General features: G+C 41.3%; 1 protein-coding gene across 5 annotated transcripts in view; it reads right to left on the bottom strand.

The window, feature by feature from the left end:
• BTBD7 (BTB domain containing 7) overlaps positions 1-27,343 on the bottom strand; it is a 108,219-nt gene that overhangs the window by 21,308 nt on the left and 59,568 nt on the right. For all 5 annotated transcript variants that reach the window (XM_033191509.1, XM_033191511.1, XM_033191510.1 and 2 more), the window contains 3 exons: positions 7,657-7,865; positions 5,196-5,271; positions 561-721 (listed from right to left, as the gene is read on the bottom strand). In XM_033191509.1, the coding sequence (XP_033047400.1) occupies positions 561-721; positions 5,196-5,271; positions 7,657-7,865 (446 nt within the window). The remainder of the gene's footprint in view (positions 1-560; positions 722-5,195; positions 5,272-7,656; positions 7,866-27,343) is intronic.

Raw genomic sequence — 27,343 nt, 5'->3', positions numbered from 1 at the left:
CATTCTCCTGCCTCAGCCTCCCGAGTAGCTGGGACTACAGGCGCCCGCCTCGTCGCCCGGCTAGTTTTTTGTATTTTTAAGTAGAGACAGGGTTTCACCGTATTAGCCAGGATGGTCTCGATCTCCTGACCTCGTGATCCGCCCGTCTCGGCCTCCCAAAGTGCCATCCATTCTTTTTCTATTGAGCCAATCCCTCCACTCCATTGCTCTCTGATTCATTGCTGTTCTTGAAGACTCTCCAAAGGTAATTTCTACCTTTTCCTTTTTGAATAAGGGTCTACTTGATCTGCACTTAAATGACGGAATTAACTCTGCTAGAAATAATGCGCTAGAATGAGTAAGACCTATTTACCCACTCGACTCTCATTCACCGAACATTTTAACTGTACTATGTGACAGACACAGGGGACATAACATCGCACACAACAGACATCTGTCTGTCCTCACAGAATTACAGCTTCACAATACTCTGTTAGTACTAGAAATTATTTACAATGAATAAAAACATACGCCTGGCATTTTTCTTTTCATGAAAGGAATACATGGAGAAAAATACTTACTGCATCACTTAAGACTTCACTGTTTATAGGTAAGATGTGTTCAATTCGCACAAAAGGTAAGAGAGAAGAAAGGATCTCTCTGAGCTCTTCCATGTCCAGGTCCCGTCTTTTTACACCTCTTTTGTTCACACTATGGGCAGTGCCACTCAGTAAGTTTGGCTCTACGAGACAGAAAATGAAAAGTTTCCAACCAAATCCAAACGTTCTGAGACAGGTTTGCTTTGTTCTCTAGCACATACACTAACAGTACCACTCTATAGACTTATGTGCCTCTGCTTTAAAAAGGGTTATAAATCAATTATTTTTCTTTCATAAGATGTTTAATAGGGATGTTCTTGGATAAAGAAAAAGCATGGTATCAACAGTACAATAAAATTATTTTATCACTGCTCTGCAATAAAGAATAAAGGATTCCTTTCTATAGCCTAACTCAAAAGAGAAAAGATGACAATCTACTAAAATCTAATTTTATCAAGGGCTTTTTAAAAAGCTTTCTCACTTTTGTGACCAGTTTTTAGTAGTATAAGGTCACTGCAGGGCATATGCCATTTCCAGTCACTGTAGGTTATCAGCATGCTCATTAGCCTGCATATGTGTAACAGTAATTTAACAACGTGTTAATCACCTGGCGTTTGAAGCGGCAAAGCCGAATGTGCTTTATTTAGTTTTAAGATTCTTATGAAATCTCCCAAATTTCCATAATATGGGAATATTACTGCATAAAAGTAGACCCTTTGATCTTTGACATGTAATATATGTCCATAGTCCAGGGCAGAGAATGATTGCTTCATTGGGCATTAGTGAACGACAATCTGAAATACGTATGCTTATGATATTGAGGTGGGAAGAAAAATCACATAATTTGGAAATCTTTAATCATGTCTTTAATCTAGGGGTCTGTAATTTTTTTCTTAAAAAAATTAACACAGAATAAGATAACACAGAATAAGATCTTTATCATTCATGAATATAAATGTTGGATTTTTTTCAAATATTCTATAGGAAAACTGATATTTTCCTTAAATCGTGTGTGTGTGTGTGTGTATGACACAGAGAGAGAGAGAGATTGTTTTTGAGAAGCTAAGTTTTTTGTGGATTCATTCAGAATAAAATTGTTAACTGTGTAGAAAAGAATTGTTTTTTTTTTCCCTTGCCTAGCTATGATTTAGCTTCATACTTATTTAAGGCATTTTGCTTTTCAAAATATGTTTGTTTCCTTAAAGTAGTGACATCCTGTTTTCATACAAAATCTTACACGAAACCCCCAAATATGTGACAGGTAAGGGCAGAATCCTTCTGTATAAAACTGACTGAAACAAAGCTATGGCCTGGCTCACTTAGCTTCCTTCTCATCCCTAACCCAGTTTGGAAACTACCTTTTATTTATTTTTTTATTATTATTTTTTAAGACGGAGTCTTGCTCTGTTGCCCAGGCTAGAAGGCAGTGGCATGATCTCAGCTCACTGCAACCTCCACCTCCCAGGTTCAAGCGATTCTCCTGCCTCAGCCTCCTGAGTAGTTGGAATTACAGGCGCTCGCCACCACACCTAGCTAATTTTTGTATTTTTAGTAGAGACGGGATCTCACCATGTTGGCCAGGCTGGTCTGGAACATCTGACCTCGTGATCCACCTACCTTGGCCTCCTAAAGTGCTGGGATTACATGCGTGAGCCGCCATGCCTTGCCTAGAAACTATTTTTCTAAGGAAATATTTAACCCTTAAGGATGCTTGTTATCTGCCCCAAATAAATGAAATTTCATCATTACCAACTTTACATCAATGAACAAGCTTATGGTCTATAACATTTACACAGAGTTATATACAATCGGTTCTTGTTATCTCAAGTAGTTATAAAGTCAACACAAACAATGAATCAGTGAATACTGAGCTCTTGTTCATAGGGAAAACACAGAGTTAGGTTCCTGTGAGCCTCTGGGCACAACATTTTTGTCAAATGATTAAGGCAGAACCTTGTTGTATGTGTTTCTGTTTAAAGATACTTTATTTAATGTATGTGGCTGATTCATTAACACTAACCTCATGACCAACAGCACTGTAACTCACGCCTGAATGAAGCTTATCTAACCCATGTATCTTCTCTGTAAGGCATACCATAGCCTTCTTGTTCTCAGGAACACTAGACAGCACTTCAGTACTACACCTGGGGGCCATCTTTAAAACACAAAAATGTAAAACATGTGGCACTTGGTAACATCTGAAACAAGAAGGCAGAGTGCCTCTGTCTTGTTAGAACTCAGCTGGGAATGTGCTTGTTGGGAGACCAAGCTTTTTGCTACTTCATGCATGTCCAGGAATGACCATGAAAGTACCACCAGTATTGATTTTGGGGTTACAAATAAATTTGAGTGACTAGGTAAGTTGACAAATATAAAAGCCACGAATGAGAACTAATTGTATACTGGCATTTAAAATTCTTTCTAAATCAACTGTAATGGTTCTCATATTTTAAAAAATTCATAACTTATCAGGCATGGCGGATCATCTGAGGTCAGGAGTTTGAGAACAGCCTGGCCAACATGGCGAAACTCTGTCTCGAGTAAAAATAACGAAAATTAGCCGTGTGTGGTGGCATGTGCCTATAGTCCCAGCTACTCAAGAGGCTGAGGCAGGAGAATAGCTTGAACCTGGGAGGCAGAGGTTGCAGTGAGCCAAGATTGCGCCACTGTACTCCAGCCTGGGAGACAGAGCAAGACTCCGTCTCAAAAAAAAAAAAAAAAAATCATAACTTTGCTGTTCTCTGAAATACAATTTTAAAAATAAAAATAAAACAAAATCAAATCTGAGAATTGCTAAATGTTTTTGCCAGCCACAGAAAAGAATAGGAAAAATAAAATAGAAGGACTGCTTTTGTTCCCTAGAGCTTGGATAGTAGGATATTAAAGAAACACTATAAAAAGGCTTAAAGGCAGGTTTAGCACAATATTTTTTATATTTAAAAATGTGACAAAACAACTCTGTAAATGTACTAAAATCCACTGACTTGAACACTTTAAACCAGTGAACTTTAAGATATGTAAATTATATCTAAATAAAGCTATCGAAAGGTGATAGAAAAGGGAAATCTGTATTTAATTTTTCTAATTAAAAATTTTAAATTTAGGTTCAGTACATAAAGGAACACGACGATGTTTGAGGGAAGAACAGGTGGGTGGGCTAACCCTAGACACAAACAAAAGACTGCTGTAGAATCATAAATTTCCAAAGTTGAAAGCCCAGCCTCCGACATATGATGCTTCCTTCTCTTCTGCAGTGACCCCACTGGGAGGTCATTCAGAAGTATTATTTATTTCTCTTTTACCTTCCACAACATTTCTTTTTTTTTTGACACAAAATTTTGAACCTCCGCCTCCCGGGTTCAAGTGATTCTCCTGCCTCAGCTTCCCAGGTAGCAGCTTCCCAGGTAGGCATGCGCCACCACGCCTGGCTAATTTTTTTTATTTTTAGTAGAGACGGGGTTTCTCCATGTTAGCCAGGATGGTCTTGATCTCCTGACCTCGTGATTCGCCCGCCTCGGCCTCCCAAAGTGCTGGGATGACAGGCGTGAGCCACTGCGCCTGGCCTACTTTTTTTTTTTTTTTGAGACGGAGTCTCACTCTGTCTGTCACCCAGGCTGGAGTGCAGTGGCGCCATCTCGGCTCACTGCAAGCTCCGCCTTGCGAGTCCACGCCATTCTCCTGTCTCAGGCTCCCGAGTAGCTGGGACTACAGGTGCCCGACACCGCGCCCGGCTAAGTTTTTGTATTTTTAGTAAAGACAGGGTTTCACTGTGGTCTCGATCTCCTGACCTCGTGATCCGCCTGCCTCGGTCTCCCAAAGTGCTGGGATTAAGGCGTGAGCCACCGCGCCCGGCCTACTTTCTACAACATTTAAAAATAAACAATGAATGCTTTTTCATTTGTACTCTTTTTTTTTTTTTCGAGTCTCGCTCTGTCACCCATGTGGAGTGCAGTAGTGCAATCTCAGCTCACTGCAACCTCTGCCTCCCAGGTTCAAGTGATTCTCACGCCTCCGTCTCCGAGTAGCTGGGAGTACAGGCATGTGCCACCACTTCCCACTAATTTTTGTATTTTTAGTAGAGGCGGGATTCTGCCATGTTGGCCAGGCTGGTCTCAAACTCCTGACCTCAGGTCAGCCTGTACTCGTATTTTTAAATTGAGGTTAAAATTCATATAACACAAAATTTATTTAAAACATTTTAAAGCATACCATTCAGTGGCTCTTACTATACTCTTATTGTTGTGTAACCATCAACATTAATTCCACATTTTCATCATTATGCTTTTGTAACACTTTAGTCATTATATGAAATTATATTAAATTTTTCATTCTAATACTTCCATGAATCAGTCAACATGTTTTATTAAGCACCTAAGAACATAATAATAAAAAGTATCCTTTTAAAGCTGCAAAATACGACTTTCTGTTATATTTATTTTAATAAACTATACCCTGTCCACTAAAGGATTTTGCCTATGGTAAAAACTTCCATTTTCACCAGGCAACAGTGTCAGTTTTCAAGACTAATGTGCGGCATGCATTTCTGTAAGCTGGGAATGTAAGAACCACCAAAAATTTACACAAGGTAACTAGCGCAAGCTAATTTTCTGAGCTTACCTCTATCTGCTATTCTTTTCATCAACTGATGCTCTCCCCATTTAATCAGATATTTAAGGATATCTTGTTCACTTGCCTGTAAAAAAAAAATGGTTTATATTTATTTTAGTGAAATTAGATAAGTGGTTAATTTCATTAAGGACTTTTCGTAGGTGGGAAATACAGCATGCAACTTACCATGTTTCACTCTTTCCATTGGCTGAAGTTTTAGTGTTAAATCTATGGTCCATCGACAGGAAATACACAAGACTGCATTACATATATTTTATCCAGTAACCTCACTCTCAGCCCCAACAAATTTTTAAATTTCATTTCTATCTTCTTTTTCTGTAATCTGTTCCCTTCCTATTTTATTTTTTCATTTTAATTTTTCCTTTTGAGATGGAGTTGCACTCTATTGCCCAGGCTGGAGTACAGCAGTGCCATCATGGAAGCTGTACTCAACCTCCTGGGCTCAAGGGATTCTCCCCATTTCAGCCTCCTGAGCAGCTGGGGCTATAGGTGTGTGGTCCCAGTTAATTTCTTTTTTCTTTTTCTTTTTTTTTTTTTTTGAGATAGAGTCTTGTGCTGTTGCCCAGGCTGGAGTGCAGTGGCGTGATCTTGGCTCACTGCAAGCTCCGCCTCCTGGGTTCACGCCATTCTCCTGTCTCAGTCTCCCGGGTACCTGGGACTATAGGCACCTGCTACAACACCTGGTTTTTGTATTTTTAGTAGAGATGGGGTTTCACCTTGTTAGCCAGGATGCTCTCGATCTCCTGACCTTGTGATCCACCCAACTCAGCCTCCCAGGTGGCTAATTTTAAAAAAATTTTTTGTAGAGATGGGGTCCTACCTGTTGCCAAGGCTGGTCTCATACTCCTGGGCTCAAGCAACCCATTTCCTATTTTAAATTTATTTTATCTTACTATGTGGTTTCTATAAAGCTGCCTTAAATTCTCTTTTGGAAGAAAACACAGGTAAGTAAATGAAAGTATAAGTATAGGGTATAGGCAGAGTAACTACCAACTCCTGGAGGGACAGGAAAAACAAGTCAGTCAACTTGTTTTTGCAAAAGAAACTAAAATCTCTACAGGTATTTTACTGGTTGGTGAAGCACAATCTGTGAAATGGCAATGTATCCCTCATTTCTTTGTATTTTATTTAAAATCTTAGAGCAAATCTAGGCTGCTCTTTTTTTTTTTTTTTTTTTTTTGAGACGGAGTCTGGCTCTGTCGCCCAGGCTGGAGTGCAGTGGCCGGATCTCAGCTCACTGCAAGCTCCGCCTCCCAGGTTTACGCCATTCTCCTGCCTCAGCCTCCCGAGTAGCTGGGACTACAGGCGCCCACCACCTTGCCCGGCTAGCTTTTTGTATTTTTTTTAGTAGAGACGGGGTTTCACCATGTTAGCTCCTGACCTCGTGATCCACCCGTCTCGGCCTCCCAAAGTGCTGGGATTACAGGCTTGAGCCACCGCGCCCGGCCTTTTTTTTTTTTTAAATACTTTCTAAGAAGGAATGCAAAGCTCCTAAAGCAATAATCTAAGAAAACTAACAACTTCTAACACAAACATACAGCATCCAGTTTTGATCAGGACAATGAGACAAGGTTAATGAACAAAGATTCTCCATAAATCAAGCCCAAGTATGACATCTGTACTGCAATCAAAGCAACAAAGGAAAAGCACAGATGCTGAGTGTATTATTTAACTTTCCACTGCATTTCTGACTAAAACGGTAGCATTTTATCCTTTTTCTAGTACAAATACAAAGAAATAGGAAGTGGCTCAATGGGTTTATGTCTTTAATAGCATTAAAACAGTTGTACAGTTTTTAGCATAAAATTCATACAGCCAATGGAAAAAAATTAAGCTTGAATATACTTTGCCTGCAAGTATTTTCTGTAATATATAAAATCTATTATTAATTTAAATTTCCAGATTAAATTGACATTTAAGTCAAGAACACAAGAATCTGCTAAAAACTACTTCTACTTAAAAACAAGTAGTTGAAAACATTATCATGCTTTGGAAGAATACATGCACTGAGTTTTGATAACCATTTGAGCAGATCAGAAAGTGAACACTATTTTTACTTTGTACTGCTGAAGCTACTGTCTACAATCTAAGTATGGGATGCTCCACCAAAAGTAAGAAACCACTATACAGAAGTTACATTAATAGAAGTCAAGAAAATCACTGTTGGGATGTGCTTCTGACCTTGCCTACTGCCCCAATCTCTTTTTGGTGCATTTGGCTGGGACCTGGGCTTGTTCAATGTTGAGTCATGGCAGCAGGGTACATGAAGAACCAGTGAGACAGAAGGCTTTTGTTGTACAACTATGAAGAGGGCAGTTCCTGTGTGGTTTGATCACAGCCTGTTTCTCTTCCCCTGCCCTACCCCAGATGGAAGAGTAATAGAGCATAGACGGATTTTTTTGGTGCACATATGAATGACAATGAGTTTGAGAGGTGTTTAAATGATTACCTGTAGGTAGTCAGACTGGATAGCAGTAAGCAGATGGTCTTTGCTGAGTTCATAAAAAACATCCGAAGTCATGACCTGGGAAAATTCCTCACAGAGGAAATGTAAAGCTTGTCGGTGCACCCATTTAGAGCCATATGGATGAGAACTCCACTTGAGGATGGCAATTAAGGTATCTAATGAGATGCTCTCAGCAATGATATCCTCACAGCCTAAAAGAGAAGGCAAATACTTCTTGAGATTAATCATAAATATTACTTATTGAACATTAGTGTGCTAGGCACTATATTTAAAAGTCACAACAGCAAAAAAGAACTCAAGGAGATAAATAAAATCTCATGAAAATCACCAAAACTTGGTGGGATGGGTTAATAATAGACTATGGCATCTATAGAAAATCTGCTGCCTTACAGAGATGGATCTAGAGAAAAAGGCAGAGAATCCTCCCAAGTTCAAGATAATAAACATCTATGTGCAAATCCAACAATGTGAGTAAGACAGTATAGAGGAAGACATTGGACCAAAGGGGAAAGAAGAGTAGGCAAAAAGGCTGCAGGGGTGGAAACTGGCTAGAGGAAGGATGTGGATGCCACCTGACTGAAGAGAGAACGCACACCTCAGAATAAGGTAGGTGGGCTGCCGGCTATATAGACATCCACTCTTTGTAATGAAAACATAGCACCTTGCATTGTTGACAGTTTAATCCTTCAGAAAACAGACAAAATACATCTGAGCTTAATTCTGGCAAACTTGAAAAAGGAAGTGAAAAGGACCAGGATCCTGGAGAAAGCAACTATGGCATTTCAAGAACTCAAGGAAGAAAAGAAAACCTAAGGAGATTCAACTCTCCTCCTCAGGAAAGATCATTTCAAAACATAAAGATAAAATATAAGTAAAAATCTGAGTGACAAAGATTATGGGAGTGAAAATGCCTAAAGCTGAACAGAAATTTTTTATTAAGCTTACTATAAAACAAAAAACAATCCTGATAATGTGAAAACAAACAAACAAAAACAGGCGTTTAAACACCACCGCCAGGTCGGGCGCACTGGCTCACGCTTGTAATCTGAGCACTCTGGGAGGCCAAGGCAGGCAGATCACCTAAGGTCAGGAGTTCAAGACCAGTCTGGCCAACATGGTGAAACCCAGTCTCTACTAAAAATACAAAAATTAGTTAGGCATCCTGTAATCCCAGCTACTAGGGAGGCTGAGGCAGGAGAATCGCTTGAACTCGAGAGGTGGAGGTTGCAGTGAGCCGAAATCGTGCCACTACACTCCAGCCTGGGCGACAAAGCAAGACTCTGTCTCAAAATAAAATAAAATTAAATTAAACAAACACCACCAAAAATATGGATATACAGAAAGGGTATAAATGAACTCCAGAGACTTCTAAAGTTCAAAGCTGTTTGTGAAACCATGAAAGGTGTAAAGACAAAGGGAGTAAATCCCACTTTCAAGTGACAGAAGATAATGAGTAGCAATATGGTGTCTACAAAAAGGAATCCTTCATTCCCTTTTCTGATATGGTACCAGATGAGGAGAAATATCATAGATAACCGCATAACTTGATTTCCACAAAGTATTTAGAAAATATTTCATGATGCTGCTAAGCTGTAAGCACCACAAGATAGGGACTGCTATCTTCAATGTATTCCTAGCACTTGTGCTAAATAAAAATGCGTTGAATGTACAAATGAGATCTTTGCAGATAAGATGAAGAGACAGGCGATGGGATGACAGGACAGTGGTTAACAGAACCATTAATAAATAGCAGTGATTATACTTGATGCGTGGAGTGGGAAGTTGGTTTTTGCCATGTTTATCAAGAACTTGGGGCCGAGTGCAGTGGCTCACACCTGTAATCCCAGCACTTTGGGAGGCTGAGGCGGGTGGATCACCTGAGGTCAGGAGTTTGAGACCAGCTTGGCCAACATGGTGAAACCCCATCTCTACTAAAAATACAAAAATCAGCTGGGTATGGTGGCACACACCTGTAATCCCAGCTACTTGGGAGGCTGAGGCAGGAGAATTGCTTGAACCCAGGAAGTGGAGGTTGCAGTGAGCTGAGATCACACCACTGCACTCCAGCCTGGGCGACCGAGTGAGACCCTGTCTCAAAAACAAACAAACAAACAAACACACAAACACACACCTTGGATAATGATGTGGAAAGTATGTTTCAAAATCTTCAGATAACCCCAAACTTGGAAACACAGTTAACACCACACTGCACAGCAGAATCATAATTGCCTAAAAAGACTGATCAAAATGAAGTTGAAATATAACTAGGAGAATTAGTTCTACATTTAAGAAATCAACTGCACAGCAGATGATGGTTGGCTTAACTAGAACTATATAAAATATCTGGGTTTTTTTTTTTTAACTGAATGAATGCAAAATGTGACATAGGTGTTATAGATCTGAATCTATCTCAGGCTTTTCAGGTACAAGCATCGAGCTGTAATCAAAGGACTAATGTTGCTGCTTTCTGTGGAGTGCTGTGTTGTTCTGGGCCCCGTGGGTCAGTTTAGATGAGCACTGACCAAACTGCAAGAGTCTCAGGAGGGCAAGGGAATAGTAGAGAGTTTGCAACTTATCACAGGAGAAAAGCTCCAAGCAAGAGATTATTTGGGTTATGTAAGAGAATCCTGAGGAGAGACATAAGAGCTGTCTTTAAATGCCTCTTCATGAGGCAGAGGAGAAATAACTGATTTATCTGTTGTTCCCAGGAAACAGACAGATGTTAAAAGCAGGGAGATTTTGGCTCAATGATAAGAAATTTCTAACAATTAGAATCTCCATCCTCTTCTCCCATCAAAAAAAGGAACCTTCTAGAAAGTGTCAGAGCAGAGGCTGGCTCATCACATTAGGGATAGAGTATAAAGAACCCTGACACTGGAAAGGGAACTAAGGTCAGAAGATGTCCAAGCTGATTTCATCACAAAGACAAAACCGGTTTTTATAAAGATGGTAACAGAGCAAGTAAAAGATATATTTATTCTAAGCACTAAAAGAACATCCCTATAAGGAATACAATGAGACCACCACATTTATATCCACATATAGATGACACCCAAAGGCATGAAGATATGCTGATGAGAAGCGGGAAATATGGGAAAGTTTTCAACAGTCATCATTTTATGATGAGCCTTTGAGCCTTGAATGCCAAGCTGACGAGGACAGACCTCATTCAGTAGCCGGTGGAGGACCTCTGTTGGCCTGTTGTTTTAAAGTGGGTATTGGAATAGAATTGAGTGGGATGAGTCAATCTGATAGGAAAGGCAATCTTATAGATGTGTTGGGGAGTAAAGCAGGGGAAATGAGAGAAAAGCTGGTTATTTAAAATGACGTGTCACAATCCTACTAAACCAGGATACTGGCAGAGGTGAAGAAAAAGAATGAAAGATAACATGATCACAAATATTTAAACTGCTGAGGTTTACAAAGAAGCAGGATACAGTAGGGAAAAAAACGGGCTTTAAAATCAGACAGATTGGACTCGAAATCCTAGCTCTGCCACTCAGTAGCAAAATCACTTTAGGCAAATCACTTAACTCTTAAGAGTCTGAAATGTTCTCATCTGCAAAGCTGAGATTGTTTCCTACCTCACAGGGTTGTTATGGGATTTAAATCACACCATACTCTCGACACTCTACATTTGTTCAAACAGTCTGGAGTACCTAAGCCGAGTACCCTGAATACCCAGCTCTTTTCACTGCCTGGTGGTATCACCTGCCCCATGGCCTTCATCTCATTATATCCCTGACTTCCCAGTTGATAGCTCCAAGCCTGAGCTGACTCCCAGTCACACCTGACTTTCACATGGATTTTCCACAAACATCTTAAATGCCAAAGTCAATTCATTTCCTCTGGGAAATCTGGTCCTCTTCAGTCACCAAAACCAGAGGTCTGAGTACTATTATGGGGTCCCTCTCTGGACGCCCATAACCAATCTGTCATCAGATGCTGTTCATTCTTCTTTTCAATCCAACCCCTCCACAGAATCTCCACTAAATTTTCACCACCTCCTTTTCAGAACCTGATACTTTTCCCCTGCATTATTGAAATGGCCTTTAAAAAAATTTCCACCTCCAGTCTCTCCTCTTCTAATCTGCTCTCTGTACTGTTGCCAGAATGATCTTTTAAAATGTAAATTATATATGCCTCTTTAACGAATTATTCAATAGCTTCATGCTACAAATGATTTCAAGAAAAAGTCCCAGCTACATCTCCCTTGATAATCTGGCACTTGCCTACTCCCCAGCCCATCACTGAGCAGACTCTACACCCCAGTCATACTGCGTCCCTTCCAATTCCCCAGAAGTCCACCAAACGCTTGCACCTCCAGGCTTTTGCGTATGTTGTTCCACTTTTCTGAAATGCCCCTAACTCTTTTTCTTAACTTCTCTGCATCTTTAAGTCTCAGCTTAGATGCTGCCTCTTTTAAGAGCCTACTTTGATACTGCTCCTCAAAGCCTTAGGTCAGGTGTTCCTCCTACCTAAAAGTTTCTCTGGTACCCTGTGTTTGTCTATAACAGCACAAAACTCTCATACTACTATATCTTTCTTATATATATTTGTCTGACTCTTCCACCAGACTAAGCTTCTTTTCAGTAAAGGCCCCATCTTATCTGATTCTATAGTGTCTGGCACCTAGTAGATAATTAAAAGCAAATAATAGTAACTAACACTCTTGAAAACTTATTATGTATATGTACCAGGCTCTGTGCTAATTGCTTGCTTTAGAATATTTAATTTTAGCACTTCTTCTCAAAGGAGGTTGTATTATTATTACCATTATCATCCCCATTTTATAGATGAGAAAACTAAGGCTCACGAAGATTAAATAAGTTACCCAAGGTTACACATCTAGGAAGAAGCCAAGTCCTACCAAAACATATCCTTCCTTTCCCTCCCAAAAGGTCGGTCCCCCTCTTCCTGCTTTTTATGCCTCTTAGGTTTTTTTTTTTTTTGAGACACAGCTTTGCACAGCCGCCCAGGCTGGAATGCAGTAGTGCGATCTTGGCTCGCTGCAACCATCATCTCCTGGGTTCAAGTGATTCTCCCGTCTCAGTCTCCCGAGTAGCTGGGATTAAGGCACCCACCATCATGCCCAGCTAGTTTTTTGTATTTTAGTAGAGACGGGGTTTCACTATGCTAGCCAGGCTGGTTTTGAACTCTTGACCTCAGGTGATCTGCCTGCCTTGGCCTCCCAAAGTGCTAGAGTTACAGGCGTAAGCCACTGCACCCAGCCCTAACTTAGGACTTTTACTAATCACTGCTCATTAGAACTTATTTAGAACTACCTCTCTCACGAGCAGAAAGTACCTTATAAATATACTAAACATGGTGATATTAACTCAAAAATGTAAAAGGAAGACAGGTAAACAACGGGAATGTTGGTAATGTCAAAATTAATGTTTTAATCTGATGGTAAAGGATTTCAATTAATGATAATAAGACTTTGTCAAGGTTATCAATATTGGAATGAAAATGTAAATATACCAGCAAGGCAGAAGGGATGCTGGCAGGGAAAGGCCAACAAGCGGGTGCTGGGAGGCTTTACATGGTGCCACATCCTTGGTAATGGACAAGTCCTGTAGGTCCAAAACCATCAGCACACTCAAAGATGATCAGACTCTTGGTGAAAAAGTGATCCTAACACAAACCCATGACACACGTGCAGATCACAATGCTTACTCATGGGCAGTACAGGGAGTCAGTTCTAGTGAGCAGAATGTCATGTATTCTCTCTCCACACTTTGCAAATTATCGTGAGTCATGCTACAGTTTTTTCTTTCTTTTTAAATTTCCAATGTGTCCTGGACCAATACTTTAGTAAAATTCAGCTAAAACACCTCTTGAATATTGTGGCAACTGTTTAAAGTTTCTAAATGCTTGCTGTTAATTTCTGTACCTAGCTCACTCACTGTAGACGTGCTTTGAATAGTACGGCTCTGTCTAGAGTCCCTTTCCTCTTCTGGGAACGGGGCTGGCCTTACCTCCTACCATGTGAAGAGCGCACTGTGACTAGCTTATTGGTCCCAGGAGGAGAATGAGCAGCCCTGGGAACACAGCCACCCCTGCTGACTCAGAGTAGCAATGAGAGAGGTCCCAGTTGCTGCAAACTGAAGCAGAAATGCCCCACCTAACCCAGAAACTTATGAGAAATAAATGTTCATTGTGATATACCACTGAGGTTCTCAGGTTGTTTCTTACGCAGCAATGGTTGACTAATAAACCAGTTAGGTATTTTTAGATCAACTCAAAAACTTTTTTTATTTTTTGAGATGGAGTTTCACTCTTATTGCCAGACTGGAGTGCAGTGGTGTGATCTCAGTTCACTGTAACCTCAGCTATCCGGGTTCAAGCAATTCTACTGCCTCAGCCTCCTGAGTAGCTGGGATTACAGGCGCCCACCACCACACCCAGCTACTTTTTGTAGTTTTAATAGAGACAGGATTTTGCCATGTTGGCCAGGCTGGTCTTGAACTCCTGACCTCAGGTGATCCACCCACCTCAGCCTCCCAAAGTGCTGGGATTACAGGCGTGAGCCACTGTGCCTGGCCAAAAGCTTTTATTAACAGCCAAGCGTGGTGGTGGGCATCTGTAATCCCACACTTTAAGAGGCTGAGGCAGGTAGATTACCTGAGGTCAGGAGTTCAAGACAAACCTGGCCAACATGGCGAAACCCAGTCTCTACTAAAAATACAAAAATTAGCTGGGTGTGGTGGCATGTGTCTGTAGTCACAGCTACCCGGGAGGCTGAGGCAGGAGAATCCCTTGAATCCAGGAGGCAGAGGTTGCAGTGAGCCAAAATCGTGCCACTGCACTCCAGCCTGGGCAACAGAGTGAGACTCTGTCTCAAAAAAAAAAAAAAAAAAAAAAAGAAATGAAGCTTTTATTAACAATTTCCTGGTAACAGAAAAATTCCACCTGCAGCCAAGGCATTTAATGGATAAAAGGCACCAATATATTCCGCTCAGACAGATTTTCAATGATGCTGTTGGGAGGCTGGCAGGTAGTACAAAGTCAACTTCTTACAATTTCTGTTACTTATACAGATCCACCATCTACTTATTTAATCCTTTCCTCTATTCTCTTTTACTAGGATATTTTCTTTCTAATCCTTAATGTGAGCAAAAATACCTTCCCTCAAAAAATTGAGTCACATAACTAATATGAATGAATGACCAAGGCTGAAGGCTGAGACATAAAGAGCTAACAAATCAATCTGAAATTCAGTAACACAAATGACTGTATTGCTGCATGTTAAACAGGATCACTTTCTGTTTTTATTATCATTTTTTGTTTCTCCTCTTCATGTTTGTTCCTCTGGTAACTAAAAAAAAAGCCTCAATGTTGACAGTTCTCCTGAATACACTGTCAGGATCTTTGTTTCCCCCTTACTTATTATTCCTACAATGCCACCCTACTTGTTTCACCAATACCAGTGGGAAACCTTTCCACTGGCTCATGTCCATCAGGAAATGTATAAACGGCTTCCAGATTCATACTGAGGTTGGGGTGGAAAGAGGAAAGAGGAAAGAGGCAATGGGGAAGGGAAAAAGGAACAGGGAGATTACAGCTTGCCATGCAACATAAAACAAGACCGTAAGTTTAGAGGAGGGCCAGCCTTAGACTTGGCGTGGTGACTCTTCAGAGGCACCAGAGTTAGAAATAAGACTTGAAGTACAAACAGGCTTGAGAGAAAAGTTGCTTCAATTCTTTCTTACTAACCAGTATATGACTGATTCAGAATCCTGGGAAAAGAAATTAAGAAATAAAGGAAGTGAGTGTGGCAGGAAGTGAAAGACCCTAGGTTTTAAATTCAGGCAGCTGCATCACTAATTCTCGGTCCTCACTCAGCCTGTGCCAGCTTAAAATACATCCTGTCTGGGTGCGATGGCTCACACCTGAAATCCCAGCACTATGGGAGGCCAAGACGGGTGGATCGTTTGGGCTCAGGAGTTCGAGACCAGCCTGGGCAATATGATGAAACCCTGTCTCTACAAAAAATACAAAAATTAGGTGGGTGTAGTGGTGCATGCCTGTAGTCCCAGCTACTCAGGAGGCTGAGGTGGGAGGATCGCTTAAGCCTGGGAGGTAGAGGTGGCAGGGAGCCAAGAGATGGCACTGCACTCCAGCTTGAATGACAGAGTGAGACCCTGTCTCAAAAAAACAAAACAAAACAAAACAAAAACAACATCCTGTGGGCGGGTGCAGTGGCTCACATCTGTAATCCCAGCACTTTGGGAGGCCGAGACAGGTGGACCATGAGGTCAGGAGTTTGAGACCAGCCTGACCAACATGGTGAAACCCCATCTCTACTAAAAATGCTACTCAGGACCTCAGGAGGCTGAGGCAGGAGAATCGCTTGAACCTGGGAGGCAGAGGTTGCAGTGAGCCAAGACTGACTGCACCACTGCACTCCAGATTGGGTGACAGAACAAGATTCTCTGTCTCAAAAACAAACAAAAAAAACACCTACATCCTGTGAGTCTTATTTCCTCATGTCAGCTGAAAGAATCTGAAGTTCTGAGGATTATGTTGGAAACTGGGGAGCAATGTGTCTACCCAATACCCTAGAAATCTTAAATTTCTACTCTCCCTTTCTGGCCTCCTTTGACCTCAATGTCTAACCAGTCAATATGTCCTACAGATTTGTCCTTCAGAACATCCTTCAATGAGCCTCTCTTCCATTCCCACTAGACCACCACCTTTGTTCAAATCCTTAGCATCTCACATACCAATTACTGAAAAGTTTCCTACTGTCTCTCTCCACCCAGGATTCCAATGCATACAGAGCACACTACTGAAAGGTTTAAGTTTTCTAAAACAGCACTATCATCACATCATACCTACAAATCTATTTTTAAAAGGCAACCAAGAATTCCTAATCCAAAGCAAAAACTGAGTGTCAGATATAAGGGTGAGAAGACAAGTCAACCTGCACCTCAGTGTTCTGCACTGTCGGTCCTTAGATGCTGTGACTCTGAGAGCTGGTTGGATGAATGCTCCTCTCTACTATTTCTCAGGAGGACAATTCTGAAGAGGAGTCTAAACCCAGGTGTCTGCAGTGGTGACCAGCTCAACGACCCACTGCTGTAGTGCTCCCCCTCACTCCTATTCATGGTTCATGGGATACTTACTGAATAAATGACCTGCATGTAAGCCTTTGATTTGGGATGTGCTTTCAGCAGGGATTGTGAGGAATGGGAGGAGACACCCAGCAAGGATAGCTAGTAACAGAAATGGCCCTAGAAAACAAGGTTCTTGAATGAGATTCTAGATCTCCCTTACTCATTGACCGAATGGCAAAAGGTTTCCCCCTCCCATTCCTCCTGGTAGGTGGCATGGTGATAACCCCTGTACGTAAGTAGCATGACAACACTAGGAGCAGATTAAAATGAGGTATATGTGGCAGATAAAGTATCAGATCACCAATCATGGTGGCACTTGAATGGAATGGAAACATTAATGATTATAAGGCCTAGATACTGGCTGGATTAACAGCTTTACAGGCCATGAACAAAGAATGACCTCAGGTTAGCCAACCCTTAAATCTAGGCATTCTTCAAAGTCTGAAGACTTCCAGGTCAGTGTCTGAAAAGACCCTATTTCTTGCAGCTGCAGGGCAGAATGCCAAAATTCAGGCTCAAGACTTAATTTTAAGGATATTATAACTACTAAGAAGATATGAAAGAAAGCCTCGACAGGTATTCTATGATAAAATCTGGGTCCGGGTAGGAACACTTGGACACAGAAACCTGAAATGGGGATATTTGGGTGGCTTAGCTGAGAATATTAAACCCCAAGATTTACCTGAATTTTCTGGGCTAGGAGAAGCAGCTCCCCCAACTCCTTACTAGAAAGCAGCAGCCTCCTTCATCTGGAGACCCTGCAGGTGCCTGAAAAGATAATGCTTGTTCTCTTTAAGATCAGTTCCTGCCTTCTCTACCTCCAAACCAATAATGAGGATCATGTCCCCAGCACAGTCTGACTGGGAAAATACAGTCCCTGTTCTGGGAGGCAAGAGTGTAGACACCCAAAGAATTATAAGACCTGGCTATCTGCACTGGCAGGTCCTGAAGGTACACTTGTACAAGTGGATACTGTGTTGGACGACATGCAATGTCTGTGGCAATACAATAGCAGTTCATTCAGAACCCAGGGGATTCACTGCAGCATCTTCCGGTGCTTCTTTGCTGAGGGATAACAGAGACCTAGTGATTGTAGCAACTACTGACAAAGAAACTAAGAGCTCAAATACCTCTGGGATGAAGGTCTGGATCACACCTGGTAGGCTGCCTAGGCCTGCTGAGGTAGTGGCAAAGAATGACGACAATCTAGTTTGGGTGAGGGAAGAAGGACATTATGATGATAATTGTTTCCCCACCGTCTCCATCCCTATATGGTTCCAAGTCACAGTTGGCCAAGAGAAATGTGTGAAATCTGGAAGGCAGACAAGAGGCAGTGCCCATTACTCTCTAAAAGTCACTGTGATGTGGTGACCGCTAGTTGCAGAGGTGCCAGGGGACCCTAGTTTTTCCTCTGCTCTGCATCCAGCTCTTCCAACTGCAGCCTTGCTGACCAACACTGGCCCTGTGCCCATCCCCAGATACATGGCTGCAGATCCAGACACAACAACCATTCTCCATGAGCTTGCCCTTTGCAGTCCCACTTTGGTGGCTGGATGCGCTTGGCTTCTCAGGTTGACTGGCTGGTAACTCCTCTGGATCCTATTCTCCCTTTGGGACTTACTTCCCCAGCTTCTCCTTCAATTGTTTAAGGTCCAATTCCTAGAATAATTCCCTTATCCTGTAAGTCAGAGTTGCTCAGCTTCCCTGATTGAATTTGGATGAGTGATCATGAAAATATCAGATGAAACTTCCAGCCAGCTGTAGCAGCTGGACTGTGGCTAATCCCATCCTCTTCCCTGATTGAGTCTTTTGAAGAGCTGTGGCTGGCCACCATCTTGAAGCTTCGGTGATGATGGAGCACACGAACTGATATGAGTGATGCAATAAGCAGACTAAATTAAGCAACTCTTGTGCCCACTGCACAACCTCTCTGCCTTTCACCAGAGCAGCCCAGTTACAGCACCCTGCCTCAGCTGTACCTTTGTATCTTTCATTGTCTGCTGTGAAAATTCTGACCCTTGGAGTCGGCACCTCTGGGAATCTGCTAGGCACCCGTCCATATGCAAACCATGAGATGCAAGGGAGTGAACACTCTATTGGAAACACTTTTCCAGTGGAGGGATGGAGGCTGGTAGGTAAATGTCCCCTCTTTCTTCCCTCTGGAAGACGATCCTGAAGTACATTCCACATGGCTGATCAGTGAGTTCCAGTAGGATTATGCCCAACTGACCATAGCAGTGATCAGTTCAGAACACCTGCTTGCACTGGCTTGCTCTCTTTCCATTTCACTAATCAGTTACTCACTCATTCTCTGGGAGAACTTCCCAAAATAAACTATTTGCTTGCAAGTCCTTATACGAGACTCTACTTTTTGGAGAGAACCCAGGCTAAGAGGAGATACAAATATCTCCAGTCTTGACACTGGTCTACAAGATATAATGTTATTTTTAATTGCCACTCTAGATTTTGGCCAAACTAATGGGCCAACCAGCCCTGGATTCCAGATTACCTTTCTAGACTTTCATTAAAAAAAAATTGAGCTTTGTGCAGGCTCTGTACTATATGTGAGGGATACAATGATAAATCAGCTCTTGATCTCAAGAAGCTAACAATGTTCTAGAAAGGTAGAAAAGGAAGTAGGCAATCTCACCTCTATGTAGTAAGTACTACAAAAGGGGTGTACGAAAGGCTATGGTACACAATGGGGGGGGCTACCTAAATTCTCAGGTGGAGTGAGAATGGCAAGGGATAGAACCTACATATAACCCACTACTGTGTGAATACCAGAAAATGGAGATTAGGGTTTACCTTAGGGTCTACTGGTTGTACTACATTTATGGCCACCTTAGTAATATACTTTCTGACAGACTGGACAATCCCAATCACTTCAGTTTGCTTAGTACCCTTATTCCTTTTATCTTCTTCAGCGTTCTTTTCTCAGAACACATCTAACTTTACCACTTCTCTGAGGAGTGGAATATAATTTATATTTTAGGCAAGGATGCATTATAGTTTGGCAAAAAAATTTTAAAAGTTGTCTTTTTCTGTTTTGTTTCTTATATCGTTGTAGCTAATATTTGGAATTTGACTGTCCCTGTTGGGTAAAGAGGCACAATACAGAGTATAGTCTTAAAGTTGCTTAACAGTGGTCACTTAACAGGAATACCATCTGAGGAAAGCATTGTTTGGCAATTTCTTCATCGTGCGAACATCAGTGTATGTTCACAAACCTAGATGGTATAAGGCCTATTCCACACCTAGGGTACACAGTACATAGGCCATTGCTCATAGGCTACGAATCTGCACAGTGTGTCACTGTATTGAATACTGTAGGCAACTGTAATGCAATGGTATTTGTTCACTGAAACACATCTAAACATCAAAAAGGTACTGTGAAAGTACATTATTATATAACCTTAGAGGACCACTGTTGTACATGTGGTCTGCTGCCTACTCAATCATCATCATGTGGTACATGACCATTTATCCACAAAGAAGCATATCTTTCAAATCTCTGTCTGTTTTAATAGTCTTGGCCATGCATGGTGGCTCACGCATGTAATCCCAGGACTTTGGGAGGCTTAGGCGGGGCAGATCTCCTGAGCCCAGGAGTCCAAGACCAGCCTGGGCAACAGCGTGAGACCCAGTCTCTAAAAACAAATTTAAAAATTAGCCAGGCATGGTGGCATATGCCTGCAGTCCCAGCTACTTGGTAGGCTGAGGTGGGAGAATTGATTGAGCTTGGGAGGTCAAGGTTGCAGTGTGCTGTGATCATGCCACTGCAGTACTCCAGCCTGGGCAACAGAGCGAGACCTTGTCTCAAAAAAAGTCTTACAAGCTTTTCCTGCAAGAGCTAAATGCCAGTCAGGCATTACTAATACTATACTTCCAATCTAAATATCTTTTTCTGCTCCCTTTCAATACATTTTAGGTTATGTTCTGAGACAATTTCTGGATTATCTATCTGGAAGGGTACACAGGAACCTGTAACACTGGTTGCCTCTGTCAAGGGCAATTGAGTGGCTGGGGGAACAAAGCTGGAAGGGCGGGGGACTCTTTACTGAATACCATGTTGAATTCTGTTCCTTGTGAATTTATTACCTATTAAAAGTTAAATTTAAAAAAAGTACCACAAGGCTATGGAAGCTGCCAGAAGTTCTTTTCCTTAGTGCTCTGTAAAAAATTAATCACCGACTACAAAACCAAGAGAATACTGGAAAGGAAATGAGAAGGCTGTCTACCTGGAGAACATTAATCCCTTCTAATGGGAAAGAGGCAATCACTGAGATTCATGCTGCATGTGTGTGAAAAGGTACACAATGTTTATGTTCTTTATTCTTATAGCTTCTGACAAGTTGTGCGAGAGACAAAAGCAGACAAAGCTGGAAAAGCAGCCGAAAACTTCTAGGGAATAACTTTAGTAACTTAGTAGAGGAGGCTAAAGCATACAGACAATTCATGAACGATTTCTCTTCAAGCCATGACACACACACACAGATTAATAATAATTTTTTTTTGTTTTTGAGATGGGAGTCTCACTCTGTCACCCAGGCTGGGGTGCAGTGGCATGATCTCAGCTCACTGCAACCTCTGTCTCCTGGGTTCAATCAGTTCTCTCACTTCAGCTTCCCGAGTAGCTGGGATTACAGGCACGCACCACCATGCCCAGAGAATTTTTGTATTTTTAGTAGAGACAGGGTTTCACCACGTTGGCCAGGCCTGTCTTGAACTCCCGACCTCAGGTGATCTGCCCACCTTGGCCTCCCAAAGTGCTGGGATTACAGGTGTGAGCCACCACGCCCGGCTCACATTAATAATTCTTAAGGTACTTAATTGACTAGATTGATATTTCTTTAATGTTTACTTCATAAATTAGTGTTATTTAATACAGCATTTAAAATGTTTACATTTAAGTGTGGGGGGTAATGAGAATAGCATAATGAAGGGAAAGCATTCATGGGAATGTCGGTTCTCTGCACAAAGACACCACATATAGCCCTCTACTGTAATGCAGGGGGAGCTAACTCTGGGACCTACAGGATGCCTGAACTCTGAAACTGAACACATTTTTATATTCAGGCATCCTGCTGGAAGAGAGATAAAGGATATACCACCAGGGTTGGACTGACCAGAAACCCAATTCCAATTCTCTTTAGCTGTGTGATGTGTGAAATCTCTGCCTGTTTCCTTATCTGAAAAATGTGGATAATACCATCTACCCTAGGGGGGTTACTTTGAGGATTAAATAATATGCACACAGCTCTTAGTCCAATGCTTACCTTATGGTAAATGTTAAATGACAGCTATTACTATAATCAAAGTTCCCTGATAAGGGTACCCACTGTACTCATGTATTCTACCACCAAAACAAGCACAGGATTTGCAGGGTGTGCAAAGGGGAAAAGAGGGAGCGTAGTTTGAAGAGAGTAGGGCAAGTCAAACATCTGTAATGAGAATAGAAACAGTGACAACCCAAATGTATAATTTCCTGTCATAGATTTATTAAAATGTTAAATAAAAACAATACTTTTTTTTTGAGACGGAATCTCACGCTGTCGCCCAGGCTGGAGTACAGTGGCCCGATCTCGGCTCACTGCCAGCTCCGCCTCCCGGGTTCATGCCATTCTCCTGCCTCAGCCTCCCGAGTAGCTGGGACTACAGGTGCCCGCCACCATGCCCGGCTAATTTTTTGTATTTTTAGTAGAGACAGGGTTTCACCATGTTAGCCAGGACAGTCTCGATTTCCTGATCTCATGATCCGCAAAAAAAAAAAAAAACAAAAACAAAACAAAAAAACAACAATCCTCCTACTCAGTAGGTGAAAAATTCAGCAGTTCACAACTCTTTGAAAACAAAAGCTAGCCATTTACACCTATACTTTGTTTACTATCCTTAGACCATTACCCCACTAGTGATGAATAGTAAATTATTATAATGGCATTAAAGAATATCATTGAAGGGAAAAACCAAAGCTTTAGGAGTACAGTTATGTAATTATGTTTTTCAGCCAGGCGTGGTAGCTCACGCCTGTAATCCCAGCACTTTGGGAGACCAAGGTGGGTGGATCACTTGAGGTCAGGAGTTCGAGACCAGCCTGGCGAACATGGTGAAATCCCATCTCTACTAAAAATACAAAAAATTAGCCAGGCATGGTGGCAGACGCCTGTAATTCCAGTTACTTGGGAAGCTGAGGTAGAGTCGCTTGAACCCAGGAGGTGGAGGTTGCAGTGAGCTGAGTTCGCGCCATTGCACTCCAGTCTGGGCAACAAGGCTGAAACTCCATATGTAAAAAAAAAAAAAAATGTTTTTCAGAAAACTTTCTGATATCTTCTGGTTGGTTACCTCTTACATATGATCATGTGCTCCCTTCAAAACAGTGCACCTCACAGATGATTTCTTCTCAGAGATCATATTCCCTCTTCCCCCTACCTGGGAAAGAGTAGCTCTGGAATCACAGGGACCAGGATTCAAATCTTGGCCTTAACACTTTCTAGCTGTGATATGGTAATGCAATGGTATTTGTTCATCTAAACACATCTAAACATTAAAAAGGTACAGTGAAAATACGTATTTTATAACCCTATAGGACCACCGTTGTACATGTGGTCTGCTCTTGACTGAAACATCATCATGTGGTACAAGATTATTTATCCATATAGAAGCATATCTTTCAAGTTTCTGTCCCTTTTAATAGTCTTGGCCATGCAGAGTGGCTCAGGCATGTAATCCCAGCACTTAGGTGAGTGACAATATTTTCAATCCCCAGTTCAGCTGTAAATGGAGGAAAAACCTACCATAGAGGACAACATGAGTAAAGTGCTTGACAACAGTGCCTGAAAAAGAACAGGTGCTCCACAAATTCTCCTGAACAAATGATTACATACAGCATAAAACTTTTAAAAAGAATTAGTAATTCTGGCCGGGCGCGGTGGCTCAAGCCTATAATCCCAGCACTTTGGGAGGCCGAGACGGGCGGATCACGAGGTCAGGAGATCGAGACCATCCTGGCTAATACGGTGAAACCCCGTCTCTACTAAAAAAATACAAAAAACTAGCCGGGCGAGGTGGCGGGCGCCTGTAGTCCCAGCTACTCCGGAGGCTGAGGCAGGAGAATGGCGTGAACCCGGAAGGCGGAGCTTGCAGTGAGCTGAGATCTGGCCACTGCACTCCAGCCTGGGCGGCAGAGTGAGACTCCGTCTCAAAAAAAAAAAAAAAAAAAAAAAAGAATTAGTAATTCTCATATAAAATTTACAGATTTCATCTACTTACAGCAGAATGTATGTACTTTTAAAACCCCCACTATTTTTAGAACATTTCTTATGGTCTTTGCATGCTGCAGCCAAAGAGAGCTTTCGGAAAATACAAATGTAATCAGGCCACAAGATTTACCATAGTGAGGATAAAGCCAATTGTCTCAGTTTAGTATACTGAATTATCTTAGAGCCATTTGCCTCTGTTGCCTCATTTCTTGCCATACCTCTCTTGGCAACCCCAGCCTTTCCAGCCAAAAAGGCCTAGCTCTCATTTTTCTCTAGGCCAGTTCCTGCTGCCTGATACGCTTCCTTTCACCTCCAATCTTTGCTTAACTCCTACTCATTCTCCAGGTCTCATTCTCTGGGAAGTTTCTGATAATGTTCTCCTGCCCTCCCCCTCCATACTGGGGTCTGGGGCTTCTTGCCCTCCTAGGTACTCCCCCAGCATCCAGTGTTCTATTAGACTACTCACACTGTAGCTGCCTATCGGTACTTAACACTGGACTATCCTTTTCTTTTCTTCTTCTTTTTTTTTGTAGAGACAGAGTCTCGCTCTGTTGCCAGGTTGGAGTGAAGTGGCATGATCTCAGGTCACTGCAGCCTTCGACTCCCGGGTTCAAGCGACTCTCCTGCCTCAGACTCCTGAGCAGCTAGGATTGCAGGTGCCCACAACCATGTCCAGCTAATTTTTGTATTTTTAGTAGAGACAGTGTTTCACCATGTTGGCCAGACTGATGGACTATCATTTTCATTACTTTAATCTCAGGATCTGGCATACAGTAAGAGCTCAATAAGTGTTTGTTAAATGAGTGAGTATAGGAAACATGGTGCTAACTCTATACAAAGGGGCTTGAGTTGATAGGCTATATCTTTTTTAGGCCCAATAATGTCCCACTGTTACCTTCATTTGCTTGAAAACTAGGACAGCAGCTGTTCTCACGTTTACAGACCTAATGTGATGATCAGATTTCTAATACTGTATCCATCTACTTTTATTTAATCTACTGCCTCTAAAAATTTGACATCAAAATGTAGTTTAGAAGTGGTGTTCACACCATGGAAAACTTTAGCTTCTTACTATTTTTACTGTTCATACTTATAAACAAAAAACTATCAATCTAGGGTTTAAGATGAGGCATAAGAATAACAACTAATCATGCAGTTTAGCTTAGAAAAATTTCTGACTGCTCATAATAGACACAAGCTCAGATGTCAAAAGATTTAGAAACACAAGGTAATGTCCATGTATTTTCCAGAGATAATTTAGTGAATTGGTTTCAAAATTCAGCATTGTTCTTTAATGTAAACAACATAAACTTCAATTAGAAAGGAACACTGACAATGAAAACCCAATATAAAAACCAAACAAACCACTTCAGGCTGAAGATGAATATCGCTAGAAACAAAGACATTTAAGTGTGCAAATATATTTTCAGTTTTTTGGCACTACTTTCAGATGTATGTATATTTCACCTGTAAATTTTATGACACGTATAATATTTGTCAGACGTTTTATAAACATAAATGTCAATAACTAAGTATGAGATAAATAAAAATGTTTTAGTGCCAAGAATCATAACAGAGCTCAGTCTTTTAATATATCAAATAATCCCCTTGTGGAGACGTATTTAGTAAGACCAGCCCATGTTAATTTACGATAGAGACCAAATATATGAAAACATGGTTGAAGCCAAGCAGTTTCTGGACAGTTAATATTCACTGAGAGTTTTAGCAGTCCCATCATATATATACTCTGAACTAAGAGTCGGTATTCTGAAGATATTATTTATAAAAAGGTACTTTTTTTTTTTGGAAACAGATCTTGCTCTGTCATCCAGACTGAATCACAGCTCACTGTAGCCTTGACCTTGGTGGACTCAAGTAATCCTCCCATCTCAGCCTTCTGAGTGGCTGGGACTACAGGCACCCACCACCATGCCCAGTCAATTTTTGTTTTGTTCTGTTTTTGAGACAGGGTCTTACTCTGTCACCCAGGCTGGAGTGCAGTGTCACGATCTTGGCTCACTGCAATCTGCCACTTGGGCTCTTCATCCTCCCACCTCAGCCTCCCAAATAGCTGGGACCACAGGTGTGTACCACTATGCCTGGCCCCCCCCCCCTTTTTTTTTTGTAGAGATGGAGTTTCACCATGTTATCCATGCTGATCTCAAACCCCTGGACTCAAGCATCTACCTGCCTTGGCCTCCCAAAATGCTGGGATTACAGACATGAGCCACTGTGCCCTGTCTAATTTTTGTACTTTTTTTTTGTAGAGGCAGAGTTTCACCATGTTGCCCAGGCTGGTCTTAAACTCCTGGACTCAAGCCAACCACTTGCCTCAGCCTCCCCAAGTGCTGGGATTATAGGCATGAGCCGCCTCACCTAGCCAAAAAGGTACTTTTTGTTGATAGTAGTTATCACAGAGGAGTGAGATTTTATAGTTCTTAAGCACTTTTAGTAGTATCTGTGTTATCTGACTACCTGACCTATTACTTATATTTTTAGACAGTAACTTAAAAAATATCAGTTATTCAAAAGTAAACTCTATATATACTGATATAAACATTTTCCCAAGGTTTATTATGAAAAAAAGTAATATATATAGTGTGATGCTATTTATAACAGAATAAGACATGCACGTTAAATACACACACAGACATGCACATATAAAGATTTGTAAGGAAAACCATCAAACTGTTCACAGTATGTCACTAAAAAGGATTTGGGAAAAGCATTGTTAGTAGGCGAAAATACCCTTTCTGCAATGTTTCTGTATCATTTCTTTTTTCACCCAGCAATGAGCATGAACTGTTTTTGAAATGAATTAATTCAGAGGTAAAGTTTTACCAGAGTTATTACAGGAGATGGTTTATTTATGAATGTTATCAATCGTATTATCTAAAGTCTGCTGAAGTGCCAAGTATACATGAAGCTTGATCACTGAGTGTAGAGTAGGTGTTCAATACATTCCTGTTTTGAAGTTCACCTTTTGATCTGTTGAAGTAGCCTTGGAGAGGTAGCAACTTAGGATTTGTTATCTCATTTCTATTACAGGAAGCATAATAGCAGTTACCACATAGGTTACTGTAAAGTGAGGTATTCCATAAAAAGAGCTTAGTACAGTGTTTTCACAGTAACTGCTAAGTAATATGATTACCAATCTACCTTAATTCTTGGAATAGTTTCTTTTCCACTTCTACAACTAGAAGTAAACAGAATTGTTACATCTCATGATAGTCTTCCTCTGGATATTTTAGAAGATAAAAGCAATGCTTTTTTTTTTTTGAGACTGAG

Source organism: Trachypithecus francoisi, unplaced genomic scaffold (assembly GCF_009764315.1).
Source record: "Trachypithecus francoisi isolate TF-2019V2 unplaced genomic scaffold, Tfra_2.0 Lachesis_group3, whole genome shotgun sequence".
NCBI lineage: Eukaryota > Metazoa > Chordata > Mammalia > Primates > Cercopithecidae > Trachypithecus > Trachypithecus francoisi.
The sequence above is the reverse complement of the archived record's forward strand: the minus strand, read 5'-3'. Positions and strand labels throughout refer to the sequence as shown.